At 39.8% G+C, this 14,295-nt stretch overlaps 3 protein-coding genes across 4 annotated transcripts in view; 1 reads left to right on the forward strand and 2 right to left on the reverse strand.

Moving 5' to 3' along the window:
* The window catches only part of LOC115194861 (equistatin-like), a 364,924-nt gene that overhangs the window by 9,344 nt on the left and 341,285 nt on the right, over positions 1 to 14,295 (reverse strand). The gene's annotated exons all lie outside the window — the stretch shown is intronic.
* LOC115194830 (equistatin) overlaps positions 4,881 to 14,295 on the reverse strand; it is a 360,364-nt gene continuing 350,949 nt past the window's right edge. For both annotated transcript variants that reach the window (XM_029754746.1, XM_029754749.1), the window contains exons 3-5: positions 5,275 to 5,406; positions 5,087 to 5,182; positions 4,881 to 5,002 (exon numbers count right to left, since the gene is read on the reverse strand). In XM_029754746.1, the coding sequence (XP_029610606.1) occupies positions 5,103 to 5,182; positions 5,275 to 5,406 (212 nt within the window). In that variant the 3' untranslated portion in view covers positions 4,881 to 5,002; positions 5,087 to 5,102. The remainder of the gene's footprint in view (positions 5,003 to 5,086; positions 5,183 to 5,274; positions 5,407 to 14,295) is intronic.
* LOC115194849 (equistatin) lies at positions 12,262 to 14,106 on the forward strand. Its single transcript, XM_029754776.1, has 5 exons — positions 12,262 to 12,365; positions 12,870 to 12,933; positions 13,574 to 13,705; positions 13,800 to 13,895; positions 13,983 to 14,106. The coding sequence occupies exons 2-4, from the start codon at positions 12,882 to 12,884 to the stop codon at positions 13,877 to 13,879; spliced, it is 264 nt and encodes an 87-aa protein (XP_029610636.1). The 5' UTR covers positions 12,262 to 12,365; positions 12,870 to 12,881; the 3' UTR covers positions 13,880 to 13,895; positions 13,983 to 14,106.

The raw sequence follows: 14,295 nt of genomic DNA on the forward strand, positions 1-14,295 counted from the left end.
ATAAAAAAATTTAGCCGATTTAATCTGGTTACTAATCCTACCCAGTAACTACAATATGCATATACTTATTATATATGGATAGAAAACACCCTAAAGTTTCAAAAACTGTTTGAATGGTGTCTGTGAGTATAACAGAACTCATTTGGCAGGCAAAACCCTGAGACAGATTCTGACAGGAAGTGGATACCTGATGTGTTGAATTGACTTTAAGCCTATACCATTGAAAAACAAAGGAGCTGAGGAATATTTTGGCACTTCCTATTGCTTCCACAAGATGTCCCCAGCCTTTACAAAGTGTTTTACAGGTAACGAGTTCAAACAGGTGCAGTTAATACAGGTAATGAGTGGAGAACAGGAAGGCTTCTTAAAGAAAAAGTAACAGGTCTGTGAGAGCCGGAATTCTTACTGGTTTGGTAGGTGACCAAATACTTATGTCATGCAATAAAAAGCAAATTAATTACTTAAAAATCATACAATGTGATTTTCTGGATTTTTGTTTTAGATTCTGTCTCTCACAGTTGAAGTGTACCTATGATAAAAATTACAGACCTCTACATGCTTTGTAAGTAGGAAAACCTGCAAAATTGGCAGTGTATCAAATACTTGTTCTCCCCACTGTATGTCACAAAAACCCAAACCACAGCTAAATGCAGCACTAACCTTTGATGATCTTCATCAGATGACACTCCTAGGACATTATGTTATACAATACATGCATGTTTTGTTCAATCAAGTTCATATTTATATCAAAAACCAGCTTTTTACATTAGCATGTGATGTTCAGAACTAGCATACCCACCAAAAACTTCCGGTGAATTTACTAAATTACTCATGATAAACGTTGACAAAATACATAACAATTATTTTAAGAATTATAGATACAGAACTCCTTTATGCAAACGCTATGTCAGATTTTAAAATTGCTTTTTGGCGAAAGCACATTTTGCAATATTCTGAGTACATAGCTAGGTCATCACAGGCTTGCTAATTTGACACCCACCAAGTTTGGGGCTCACAAACTCAGAATTACTGTAAGAAATATTGGATTACCTTTGCTGTTCTTCGTCAGAATGCACTCATTTACGTCATTTACGTCATTTTTAGCAGACGCTCTCATCCAGAGCGACAAATAAATTGGTGCATTCACCTTATGATATCCAGTGGAACAACCACTTTACAATAGTACATCTACATCTTTTTTGGGGGGGAGGGTAGGGGGGGGGTTAGAAGGATTACTTAATATCAATAGAGATGCAACAGAAGGACAACAAATTGTCAGACAGGGCACTTCCTGCATGGAATCTTCTCAGGTTTTGGCCTTACATATGGGTTCTGTTATACTTACAGACACCATTCAAACAGTTTTAGAAACTTCAGAGTTTTTTCTATCCAAATCTACTAATAATATGCATATTCTAGTTTCTGGGCCAGAGTAGTAACCTGTTCAAATTGGGTAGGTTTTTCATCCGGCCGTGAAAATACTGCCCCCTAGCCTAGACAGGTTTAATTGAAAATGATACTTTTTTAAAAGTAACTCTCTTTTTCAAACAAGCATTGCAGAGTTGGCTACAATTTCAATGTTATCCCCCTGAAAACATAGATTCAAATATTACAACACATATTATGGCTGAAGTCAACTGTGCTGGTTGATCAAATACCTGTATTTATTTTTTTACATTTTGCAGAGGCTTTTATCCAGAGCAACTTACAGTAGTGAATGCATCTATTTCATAATATTTTGTGGGTTTTTCGTACTGGTCCCCCGTGGGAATCAAACCCACAACCCTGGCGTTGCAAACACCATGCTCTACCAACTGAGCCACACGGGACTACTTGGGAAAATGGGAAATATGTTTGAACAGGGTATTTTGTTCATTAATGATATTGTAAATTGGAATGGTGGAGTTATGGCCTTCATGGAGTTATCAGAATTGTAAAGAAAGGTCTGCTCAATCCAAGAGTACAACCAATTGATTACAGCATTACCCCAAAAATGGAGGAGGCAAGTGGCAGCGGGAGGAGGTAGGGAACTGGTCTGTCTGCCCAACATAAAGGATCAAACCTTGCGGAGGAATCAAAATAGCATAAATAGGAAAGTATACCAGTTTCATTTGAGGACCAGGATGTTGACAACTGTGCCATACAGATTGCAAAATAGTTGGGAAGAGATTTGAGTTGATATATAAAACGCAAGATTCAAGACTTTGTGCTTTTCAGCTAAAATTATTATATAGAATTCTTGCTACCAACAAAATGCTGAATATTTGGGTAATAAAATCATCGAAGCTCTGCAGATTTTGTTGTGAGGATACAGAATCAATAGACCATTTGTTTTGGTATTGCCCTCAGGTAGCCTGTGTCTGGTCTCAGGTTCAGGAATGGCTGAAAATGCAGTCAATTACTAATATACTAAAACTCTTAGTAAATGTATTTATCTTCAACTCGCAATCTGTGGATTCTATTTGATTACATAGATTGATATTGTACGTTAAACATCACAGCATAGTTGAAAGATATGTGTTGCGTTGGAAACCCGAAGTGGGTGGCCAGCAGAGATTCATGGGATGGGCTGAGGGAAGCTGAGGGTTGGTATGTGGAATTGGAGACAAGTGGGAGTGGAGTTGCTGTGTGGGAGATAGAATGATGGTCAAAGATAAAAGTCAAAATAAAACATTTAAAAAAGTACATTTGAATGACACTAAGTGGCAGTGTTTTTACAACAAATGCAGGTTTGCCTGAGGCTGATGCCGTGCAAGTGTTTGTGAACATGCATATACACACCCTCTCATTCAAATAAACACATGCAAGAACACACACATGTAATAGTGCCAGACATGCACACAAACATTTACAGTTGGCGTTGCTGTTATGATTTAACTGTCCTTGATATCCTTTGTTTTAAATGTATTATTTTTTAATTGCGTTGTTGTTCGCTGTTTTCTTCTGTCTTTTCCTTTTTTCTCTTTAGTTCATTCTCATGGTTGTTGGTGCATTGGGGGGGTTCTTGGGGGTGGGGAATGGAATTAATTGTATTTTTTATTTTTCATTATTTTTCTTCCTGGGGGGGCTGTGGGAGGGGTCTCAAATGGTTGAGGGACAGCTATTGGGGAACTGTGGGGGGATCTTGGAGGGTTCGGGTTCACGTTTTTGGCCTGGTGGTAGATCGGCCAACATATTTACATTTTAGTCATTTAGCAGACACTCTTATCCAGAGTGACTTACAGTAGTGAATACATTTCATACATTTTTTTTGTACCGGCCCCCCATGGGAATCGAACCCAAAACCCTGCCGTTGCACATACCATGCTCTACCAACTGAGCCACAGGGAGGTTAATTTTTTGTAATTTTTTGAGCAGAGAATTGACCCTGGATGCTTCTGTGTGTCGCTCTGAATGGGAATCTGTTGGACGACTGGGATGATGTAGTTATTGAGCGGCTTCACTGCAAGTATATTGTATGTTTCGAATATTCAATAAAGTAAAAAAAATAATACAATATTTTAATAAAAAAATTATAAAAAAGGACTCAGCCAATGCAGTACGACTCAGCCCACGCAGTATTTATTATGGATCCCCATTAGCTGCTGCCAAGGCAGAAGCTACTCATCCTGGGGTTCAGCAAAATTAAGGCAGTTATACATTTTAAAGACATTACCATACATTCATAACAGATTTCAGGCCTCTACTCAAACACATATCTATAACACAAAATCCAAGCGTACATGGGTGTAGTGTGTATGTTATCGTGTGTTTGTATGCATGTGTCTGTTTGTGTTGCTTCAGTGTGTTTTGTTTTTTAAATCTAATCTTACTGCTGGCATGAGTTTCTTGATGTGGAATAGAGTTCCATGTAGTACTGTGCACCTCCCATAGTCTGTTCCGGAAGGTAGCATCTTGGCAGCAATTCGAACATGAAGAGCTGATTCACGCAGTCTCCTCCGAACAGTTGATGTTGAGCTGTGTCGGTTACTTGAACTCTGAAACACATATTTGGGCTGCAATTTCTATGACTGGTATCTCTATTGAGCATATCCTCTGCAAGAGGTAACTTTGGGTCTTCCTTTCCTGTGGTGATCCTCATGAGTCATCGTAGCGCTTGGTTTTTGAGACTAAGAACGTTTCTTCAAGTGCAATGTTCCGCATTGACTGACCTGTCTTAAAGTAATGGGTTGTTTCTCTTCGCATTGAGCTGTTCTTGCCATATGGACTTGGTCTTAAAATAACAAATAGGGCCATGTTCTGTATACCACCCCTACCTTGTCAAAACTGATCGGCTCTTACGCATTGAGGAAAGATATCCCACAAATTAAGTCACACCTTTTAATTGAAATGCATTCCAGGTGACTACCTCATGAATCTGGTTGAGAGAATGCCAAGAGTGTGCAAAGGGTGGCTACTTTGAAGAATCTCAATATATTTTGGTTTAAGATGTCAACTATGACTTAACACATGGAATCACATCTTCACTATTCTACAACATAGAAAATATTACAGATGAAAACCCTGGAATGAGTAGGTGTTCAAACTTGACTGGTACTGCAAATAGATCTAACCTATAGAAAGCTGATGGGATCCTCTTTCTAATAGAAGCCATGAGGCTGTTCTCACAATTGCATAGGTTATAGAAATGTTGCGCAACATGAGCTCATGAAATGTTTTACATTTGCATTGATGTCAGAGTGATTAGAGGGACAATAGAGTGCTGAGTACCAGGCAGTTAGCAAGTGTGGTAGGCAACTAATGACCATCACCAGCATCAGAGCTTGGAGAAGCCTAATTACTAAATGGTCACGTGGAATTTGACTGCTGGTAATACAGTCCTACTCCTTCCTCCATGTCACAGAAATGGACTGGTTCAGATAATCACACCAACAATAAAGTAAGTAAATCAAGTTTAATCTCTGGATTTCTTCATGCATTTATAGGGGACGTGAATCAGTTCCAGTCATACAGTAAAGACAACTGTCCGTCTTTTCAAAGTCTTCATTCCAACGCCTTTCATCTGCAATTAGACAAACATTAACAGCCAGAATCAGCTGCAAAGAAATAACATTAAGTGACTGAGTATGTATATACAAACACACACCTTGGTGGAACAGTTGCTAGCAGTTGATAGCAGTGCCTGGTGGAGTCTCCGTACCCTGAATCTTCTGTCCAGTAGTGGTCACACACCAACAGTAACCTACCAGAAATAGACATGTTGCACATACAACATTTACTGTAACATTCAACTGAATTGGAGAATTTAGTGTGTGTATGTGCGTCCGTGTTAACCTGTAGAGCCCGAACATTGCTTAGGGGTGTATCGTCCAGCGGCGTCACACGTGGGGATGTAGGCTCCAATTGGGCCATGTGTCGCAGCATATCTAGCACGCTCACAGGGGGTCATGGGTCGTAATGTAGCATCTGGACACAGGTAACATACATTAATTGTAATGTGGACATAACATTGCAGCACATGCATGCCGGAATCTTGGGTTGCGTCCCATATGGGCCCTGGTCAGAAGTAGTTTATACGGAATAGGGTTCCATTTCAGATGTAACCTAGGTACTTCCTGGCTAAATATTGAAATTGCACTACTTGTTTAAAAGCCCTGTGCAGTCAATTCAGTTTCTGTCTTTTGTATAACAACTGATGAAACTAAGACTGAAAGTGGGGGTAAGTTGTGTCAGTGTTACTTCCTGACAATCCAATCATACATCCAGTTGAATGATCAAACCATTCATATCAGAATACCTCAGTCCAGCATCTAGACACCAATATACATCTCTGGAACAAGAGGAGTGGCAGGTAGCCTAGCAGTTAGAGAGTTGGGCCAGTAACACAAAGGTTCCTAGTTTTAATCCCTGAATGTCAAGTTAAAATATCTGTCTATGTGCCCTTGAGCAAGACAACCTTCTCTCCAGTGTCACGGTTGATAATGGCTGCCCAAGGGACAACTGGTTATGAAACAAAACATTAATACGTACGTGTGTGAATAGGACAGATCAACACCCACTAATGTTTTTATTAAAATGTTGGTGAGTAAGTGTGAGGTACATCACTCTTACCTCCCAGAGCAAAAGCTGTGCTAACAAGCAGAATGGTCAATATCGCCATGGTGATAGTCTCCTGAGAGAAAGAACAAGAGCGAGATTAGCTGAGCATTTTAAATCCTCTGGAATGGCTGTGGGTACTAGATTTGGATCTTTTTAGTCCCCATTTGGACTAATCTTCCAAGAGTCCTTAAATATTAAAATACAATTTATATACGAACACATTTTCACATATAACACACTATTACAAACATACATAATATACTAACGTAATAAACCAATAAATAAACTACTGTAATCCCACAACATTTCTGTGTATTATATTTAAATTGTTTTAAAATAGTTTACATTTATATATTGAAAGGTTTCTGGTTTGCTCAGTTAATTTATTCCATTTCTTTATTGCTCTAAATCGAAATGTTCTTTTGCCCATTTCTCTTTTCTGTCTGGATAACGCATAGATGGTGGACAATCTATTCCTAGTATTTACGGAATGTCTGTCTCTTACCAACTGATTACCATTGTGAATTGTACTTGGCCGTTTTAAATGATGTATATTATGAAATAAAATAAGCATGTTTTTTGCAATTATCTTGTCGATTGATGACCAACCAAGAACATTGCGTATGACTGCAACAGAAAAACCATATCTCCACCGTAAAACAATCCTTGCTGCTTTGTTCTGTGCAATCTGCAGCCTCCTAACTTCACTTGATGATGCATTTCCCCAGAACAGTAGTTCACTTGACTCTCAATTAAAGCTTGTGTTATTTGCTTAAGAATTTTTCCTGGTAAATATTTAGCTATCCTTCTGATTATGCATGCCGTTTTAATATTTTTTTACAGATTAGTTATTTGAGATGACCATGATAAGCAGTTGTCTAGCTGCACTCCTAATAGTTTGGTTTCTGCCACTTCTTCAATTTGTACTCCTCCCATACTTAATTGTATCCCATGGTGTTTTGGCCTTTTCCTAGTGGAACAGACCAACATAACTTTGGTTCTCTTGGTGTTTAAAACAAGTTTATTCTGGCAAACCCACTCCCTAATATTCTCCAAATCTCCTTGTAAAGCTTGCTGTACCTGTTGAACCGATTGTCCTGCTGCATAAATTGTAGTATCATCTGCAAATATAGTAGCTTGAGTTTCAGCTAGGGCATAGGAAAGGTCGTTGGTATATATTAAATAAAGAAGTGGCCCAAGGCAGCTGCCCTGCGGTATTCCACAGTTTAAAGCATGAGGGGAAGAAAATGAACCATTGATATAGGTGGACTGTTTCCTGTCAGTTAGATATGACTGTACCCAAATCAAATGCTGCACTGAAATCTAAAAATAGTACCCCCACAAACTTGCCATTATCCATAGCATTGAGCCACTGGTCAGTCAGGTACTAGAGGAGAGGAAACCCTGTGTTAAGTACAAAACTTATGCAACAATTGCTAAACCCAGTCCTGAGGACCCCAACAAGCGAGTATCGGCAACACGGCGTGCTACCATTCTTCCACTAAAATTCCGGTATCATCTAATCTATTGTATGTGGTTGAAGAGCCTGGCACACAGGAATATGAATCCTTCCCAAATGGCTCCTCATGCCTTATGTAGTGAACCACCTTTGACAAGGGCCCACAGTGCACTACGCAGGGAAGGGGAAGCAGACTAGATCTTGACAGAGACTTCAATTCACTACAAAGGGAACTATTAGTCTATGCTCTTAAATTCAGGGGGTCGACCCACAAAAAGGGATCATATATATATAGTGCACTACACTTGACCAGGGCCACATAAGATTAACGTGCCATTTGAGAGGCAGCTAGTCTACTAAATAATATCACAAGCTCACCTTCTGCACTCTTCCAAGGGATTCACTGGTTGTCTCTCTGTTGTCTGTGAGTTATGGTCTACCTCTTCCACCTCTCCTTTTAAAGGATCTGTCACAGGTGTGACTAGTTGCCTCATTAACCCAACGAGAGATCCCGTTGTCGGGCCATTAGCTGGTGGTGTAAAGTTCTTATGTAAAAATTCTTTAAAGTACTACTTAAGTAGTATTTTGGGGTATCTTTAATTTACTACTTCTATTTATTTCAACTTTCACTTCACTACATTCCTAAAGAAAATAATGTACTTTTTACTCCATACATTTTCCCCGACACCCAAAAGTACTCGTTAGATTTTGAATGATTAGCAGGACAGAAAAAATTGTCTAATTCACACACTTATCAAGAGAACATCCCTGGTCATCCCTACTGCCTCTGATCTAACAGACTCACTAAACACAAATGCTTCCTTTGCAAATTATGTCTGAGAGTTGGTGTGACACTGGCTATCCGTAATCAAATAAAAAAACAAGAAAATGGTGCCGTCTGGTTTGCTTAATATAATGAATTTGAAATGATTTATACTTTTACTTTTGAACTTATGTATATTTTATCAATTACATTTAATGTTGATACTTCAGTATATTTGCTGAAACTTTTAAAACTGTACTCAAGTAATATTTACTGGGTGATTTACACTTTTACTTCAGTCATTTTCTGTGAAGGAATCTTCATAGGCAGTGAAGAGAGTAGTAGAGGAAGATGGGTCCAGTTTCGAGGGATCCTGAGAGGCTCCCTGTGAGTATGCCGAGGCCAATAGAGAGTGATAGGAATAACATGTGTTTCAGTAAGGTTGGTTTCTTAGCATTCATAGCCATGGTGATCAACTGTACCACAGAAATAGAACATAAATCACAGAAAATAGATGTTGTGGTGGTAGCTGCAGAGAACTCCTTGGGTTATGAGATTTTACTGCAGAGAAGTTATAAGGTGTGATGAACGATAGTGTCCTGTTCTCCCAGGCTGCCGGCCTGCTGTGGGACAAAGCCCGTGCAGTAGAACTCAGCCCACTGTTGGGTTTTATTTCACTTATTAGATGTGATGCATTACCATTTACAGTAGATGTAGGCCTAAGTATGAACGGACTGTAATGCACTAAGAGGTTAATATTGTATTAACATAGATTGAGCAACATATAATAGACATGACTAACTGGAGGGTTGCTGGCTAGTAGGAGTGTAGGCTGAGTAGACTCGTGACACACACACACAATGCCTGGTTGTGGGGCCGCTCAAGGACAGGTGTATGTGAGGAACTGATAGAGGGGAGAATGGCTGTGGCACAAGAACAGGCACTGTCCTTGGGTGTCTGACTCTCGGATACACACACGAAGATAAGCTAGAAGACAACTATGCCTGGCAACAAAGATGCGTCTAGAGGCTGGGACCAGCCTGCACGCCAACGATAGGCTGGAGTAAGTCTAAACCACACCCAAGCCTCTACTATGACAGGCCCTCAGGGAGAGGGAACTACGTCTGTCAAGAAGTATTTAAGGAAGAACTTATGATGTCATTTCAGTTCTCTGTCTGCCCTGCGAGGTGTTACAGTGAACCCGTATATACGAACATTGCATTTATCACTATTTACTTAGCTTAATAAACAGCTGTGAAATAGTACTAGAGACCAGAGTGTCTCTTTGTCCTGACACCAGATTCGAATTGACGCAACCTAACACCACGTAGACTTGCATCCGAGCCCATTTACACTTGCATCTTCAGAGCGTAGCTTGATTGTGCGTCACATGCAATCAATCAAATCAAGCAAATTTATTGATAAAGCCCATTTTACTTCAGCTGATGTCACAAAGTGCTGTAGAGAATGCCAGTCTAAAACCCCAAACAGCAAGCATTGCAGGTGTAGAAGCACGGTGGATAGGAAAAACTCCCTAGAAAGGCCAGAACCTAGGAAGAAACCTAGAGAGGAACCAGACTATGAAGGGTGGCCAGTCCTCTTCTGGCTGTGCCGGGTGGAGATTATAACAGAACATGGCCAAGATGTTAAAATGTTCATAGATGACCAGCAGGGTCAAATAATAATAATCACAGTGGTTGTCGATCATTCAGAGTATCTCTATCACTCCTGCTGTCTCTAGAGAGTTGAAAACAGCAGATTTGGGACAGGTAGCACGTCCGGTGAACAGGTCAGGGCTTGATAGCCGCAGCAGAACAGTTGAAACTGGAGCAGCAGCATGGCCAGGTGGACTGGGGACCACCCATATCTTGTTGTTGGGGACCACCACCCATAAAAAAACAGTTTCTGGCTAAAGAGACAAGACTAACAAGGGAAATCCATGAACTAATAGTACAGGTAGATAGCAATAAAAAAAGATACTACAGAGATACAAAATAAGTTAGAGAAAAAACAAATAGAACATGAGGAACTTATTCAAGAACAATCTAATGTAATCTATTACAAAAATAAAGCAAACTGTATGGAATATGGAGAAAAATGCACAAATTATTCCTGAATCTCCCATACAGGAACGCTAACAAAAATTATTTGCAGAAACTAGTTACTGAAGACGGAGTCATCTATGATTCTCTCAATGATATTTTAGAAGAGGAAGCTAATTATTAAAGGCAGATGTTCACTTTTCCGTCTCATCCTTTCCCACTGAATGAAGATTATACATTTACATAAAACATTTGGTCATTTAGCAGATGCTCTTATCCAGAGCGACTTACAGTAGTGAATGCATACACATCGTACATTTCATAATTTTTTTTCCGTATTATGGTAAGCAATTCTTTCCAAATAATATAAAAACTGGAAATGTAACAAATGTACAGAAAGATCAGTGCGAAGGCCAAATTAAGAAGAAAAACATTTTGAAACTATTAAGTGCATAGATGAAATGTATTTTTTCCCCTGCCCGATTCCAGACAGGTGCATGATAATTGTCCATTCTAAATCAAAACAAATTTCACAAATATGATTTAGTACATGTAAAGACAAGATTCAATCAAGAATAGTCTGATGGGGGACAACATTATCCCATCACTTGTGAATGATGCCCAGTGTAAGGCAAGGAACAATTGCAACTTTTTCATATGTTAGTGCAACACCTCATGTAGCCTAGCCAATAGGCCTATATGTTTTGATAAGGTTTGTGTAGCCTGGCGAAAGTCAATCCAGCACAGGACACAATAATGATTTGGGGTTGTTTATACTGTCGAGGCTTACATTCAAAATAGGATAATGTAGAAGGGAAATCACTAATAGAGGAAGTCACCATAAAGCAAAATTCAGTCTAATTCACAATCAAGTGACTGCGCTTGCACAATCCCATAACTACTTGCACACCTTATTTATGAATCTCTTACAGGGACAGTGCCATCCAGTGGATATAAATGAATACAACTATGCCATTTCACCACCTGGCTACATTTGTATAACAACTAAAGTGGCCAAATAACCCCTTTACAATGGGTGTAGATCCTAACTGGCATGCACATGCAGCGCATGAGTTTCACGTTTGGGGTAGATAATTTTCACAATAAAAATATTATTTTATAACAAAAGCATTAATGCATAATCATACTATGGGGTTGGCTGAGTCCTTCTCGGTGGACTGAGTCCTAGTGCATGGGCTGAGAACAACTGAGTGGGCTGAATCCTAATGCATGGGCTGAGTCCTTCTGCACGGGCTTTGTCCTACAGCAGGCCGGCAGCCTGGGAGAACGGGACACTATCGTTTATCACACCTTGTAACTCTTCTGCAGTAAAATCTAATAACCCAAGGAGTTCTCTGCAGCTACAACAACAACAGGATGCCACAAACCTGGACCCATCTTCCTCTGCTACTCTCTTCACTGCCTAATGAAGCTACCTTCAGAGAAAATCACTCAAGTAAAAGTGAAAGTCACCCAGTAAAATATTACTTGAGTAAAGGTCTAAAGTTTCAACAAATATACTGAATTATCAAAATTAAATGTAATCGATAAAATATACTTAAGTATCAAAAGAAAAAGTATAAATAATTTCAAATTCCTTATATTAAGCAAACCAAACGGCACCATTTTCTTGATTTTTTTATTTGATTACGGATAGCCAGTGTCACACCAACTCTCAGACATAATTTGCAAAGGAAGCATTTGTGTTTAGTGAGTCTGCCATATCAGAGGCAGTAGGGATGACCAGGGATGTTCTCTTGATAAGTGTGTGAATTAGACAATTTATTTCTGTCCTGCTAAGCATTCAAAATCTAAGTAAAAAGTACATTATTTTCTTTAGGAATGTAGTGAAGTGAAAGTTGAAATAAATAGAAGTAGTAAAGTAAAGATACCCCAAAATACTACTTAAGTAGTAATGGCCGACATCGGGATTTCTCGTTGGGTTAATGAGGCAACTAGTCACACCTGTGACAGATCCTTTAAAAGGAGAGGTGGAAGAGGTAGACCATAACTCACAGACAACAGAGAGACAACCAGTGAATCCCTTGGAAGAGTGCAGAAGGTGAGAGTGTGACATTATTTAGTAGACTAGCTGCCTCTCAAATGGCACTTTAATCTTATGTGGCCCTGGTCAAGTTTAGTGCACTATATATATATGATGCCTTTTTGTGGGTCGACCCCCTGAATTTAAGAGCATAGACTAATACTTACCTTTGTAGTGAATAGAAGTCTCTGAAAAGATCTAGTCTGCTTCCCCTTCCCTGCGTAGTGCACTGTGGGCCCTCGTCAAAGGTGGTTCACTACATAAGGAATGAGGAGCCATTTGGGAAGGATTCATATTCCTATGTGCCAGGCTCTTCAACCACATACAATAGATTAGATGATACCTGAATTTTAGTGGAAGAAGCGATACACGCTTGTTGGGGTCCTCAGGACTGGGTTTAGCAATTGTTGCATAAGTTTTGTACTTAACACAAGGTTTCCTCAACCTCTCCTCTAGTTCCCACAGCCATTCCAGATGATTTAAAATGCTCAACTAATCTCGCTCTTGTTCTCTCTCTCTCAGGAGACTATCACCATGGCGATATTGACCATCATTCTGCTTGTTAGCACAGCTTTTGCTCTGGGAGGTAAGAGTGATGTGCCTCACACTTACTCACCAACATTTTAATAACATTAGTGGGTGTTGATCTGTCCTATTCTCACACGTACGTATTAATGTTTCGTTTCATAACCAGTTGTCCCTTGGACAGCCATTATCAACCGTGACACTGGAGAGAAGGTTGTCTTGCTCAAGGGCACATAGACAGATATTTTAACTTGACGTTCAGGGATTAAAACTAGGAACCTTTGTTACTGGCCCAACTCTCTAACTGCTAGGCTACCTGCCACTCCTCTAGTTCCAGAGATGTATATTGGTGTCTAGATGCTGGACTGAGGTATTCTGATATGAATGGTTTGATCATTCAACTGGATGTATGATTGGATTGTCAGGACGTAACACTAACACAACTTACCCCCACTTTCAGTCTTAGTTTCATCAGCTGTTAAACAAAAGTCAGAAACTGAATTTACTGCACAGGGCTTTTAAACAAGTAGCGCAATTTCAATATTTAGCCAGGAAGTACCTAGGTTACATCTGAAATGGAACCCTATTCCGTATAAACTACTTCTGACCAGGGCCCATATGGGACGCAACCCAAGATTCCGGCATGCATGTGCTGCAATGTTATGTCCACATTACAATTAATGTATGTTACCTGTGTCCAGATGCTGGGATACGACCCATGACCCCCTGTGAGCGTGCTAGATATGCCGCAACACATGGCCCAATTGGAGCCTACATCCCCACGTGTGACGCCGCTGGACGATACACCCCTAAGCAATGTTCGGGCTCTACAGGTTAACACGGACGCACATATACACACACTAAATTCTCCAATTCAGTGTAATGTTACAGTAAATATTGTATGTTCAACATGTCTATTTCTGGTAGGTTACTGTTGGTGTGTGACCACTACTGGACAGAAGATTCAGGGTACGGAGACTCCACCAGGCACTGCTATCAACTGCTAGCAACTGTTCCATCAAGGTGTGTGTGTGTGTATACATACTCATTCACTAAATGTTATTTCTTTGCAGCTGATTCTGGATGTTAATGTTTTTTGTCTAATTGTAGATGAAAGGCGTTGGAAGGAAGACTTTGAAAAGACGGACAGTTGTCTTTACTGTACGACAGGAACTGATTCACGTCCCATATAAATGCATGAAGAAATCCAGAGATTAAACTGTTGATTTACTTACTTTATTGTTGGTGTGATTATCTGAACCAGTCCATTTCTGGGAAATGGAGGAAGGAGTAGGACTGTATTACCGGCACTTACAAGAAATGAAGGCAGTCAAATTCCACGTGACTTTTTAGTCATTTGGCTTCTCCAAGCTCTGATGCTGGTGATGGTCATTAGTAGCCTACCACACTTGCTAACTGCCTG

This window comes from Salmo trutta, chromosome 5 (genome assembly GCF_901001165.1).
Source record: "Salmo trutta chromosome 5, fSalTru1.1, whole genome shotgun sequence".
NCBI classification, from domain to species: Eukaryota; Metazoa; Chordata; class Actinopteri; order Salmoniformes; family Salmonidae; genus Salmo; species Salmo trutta.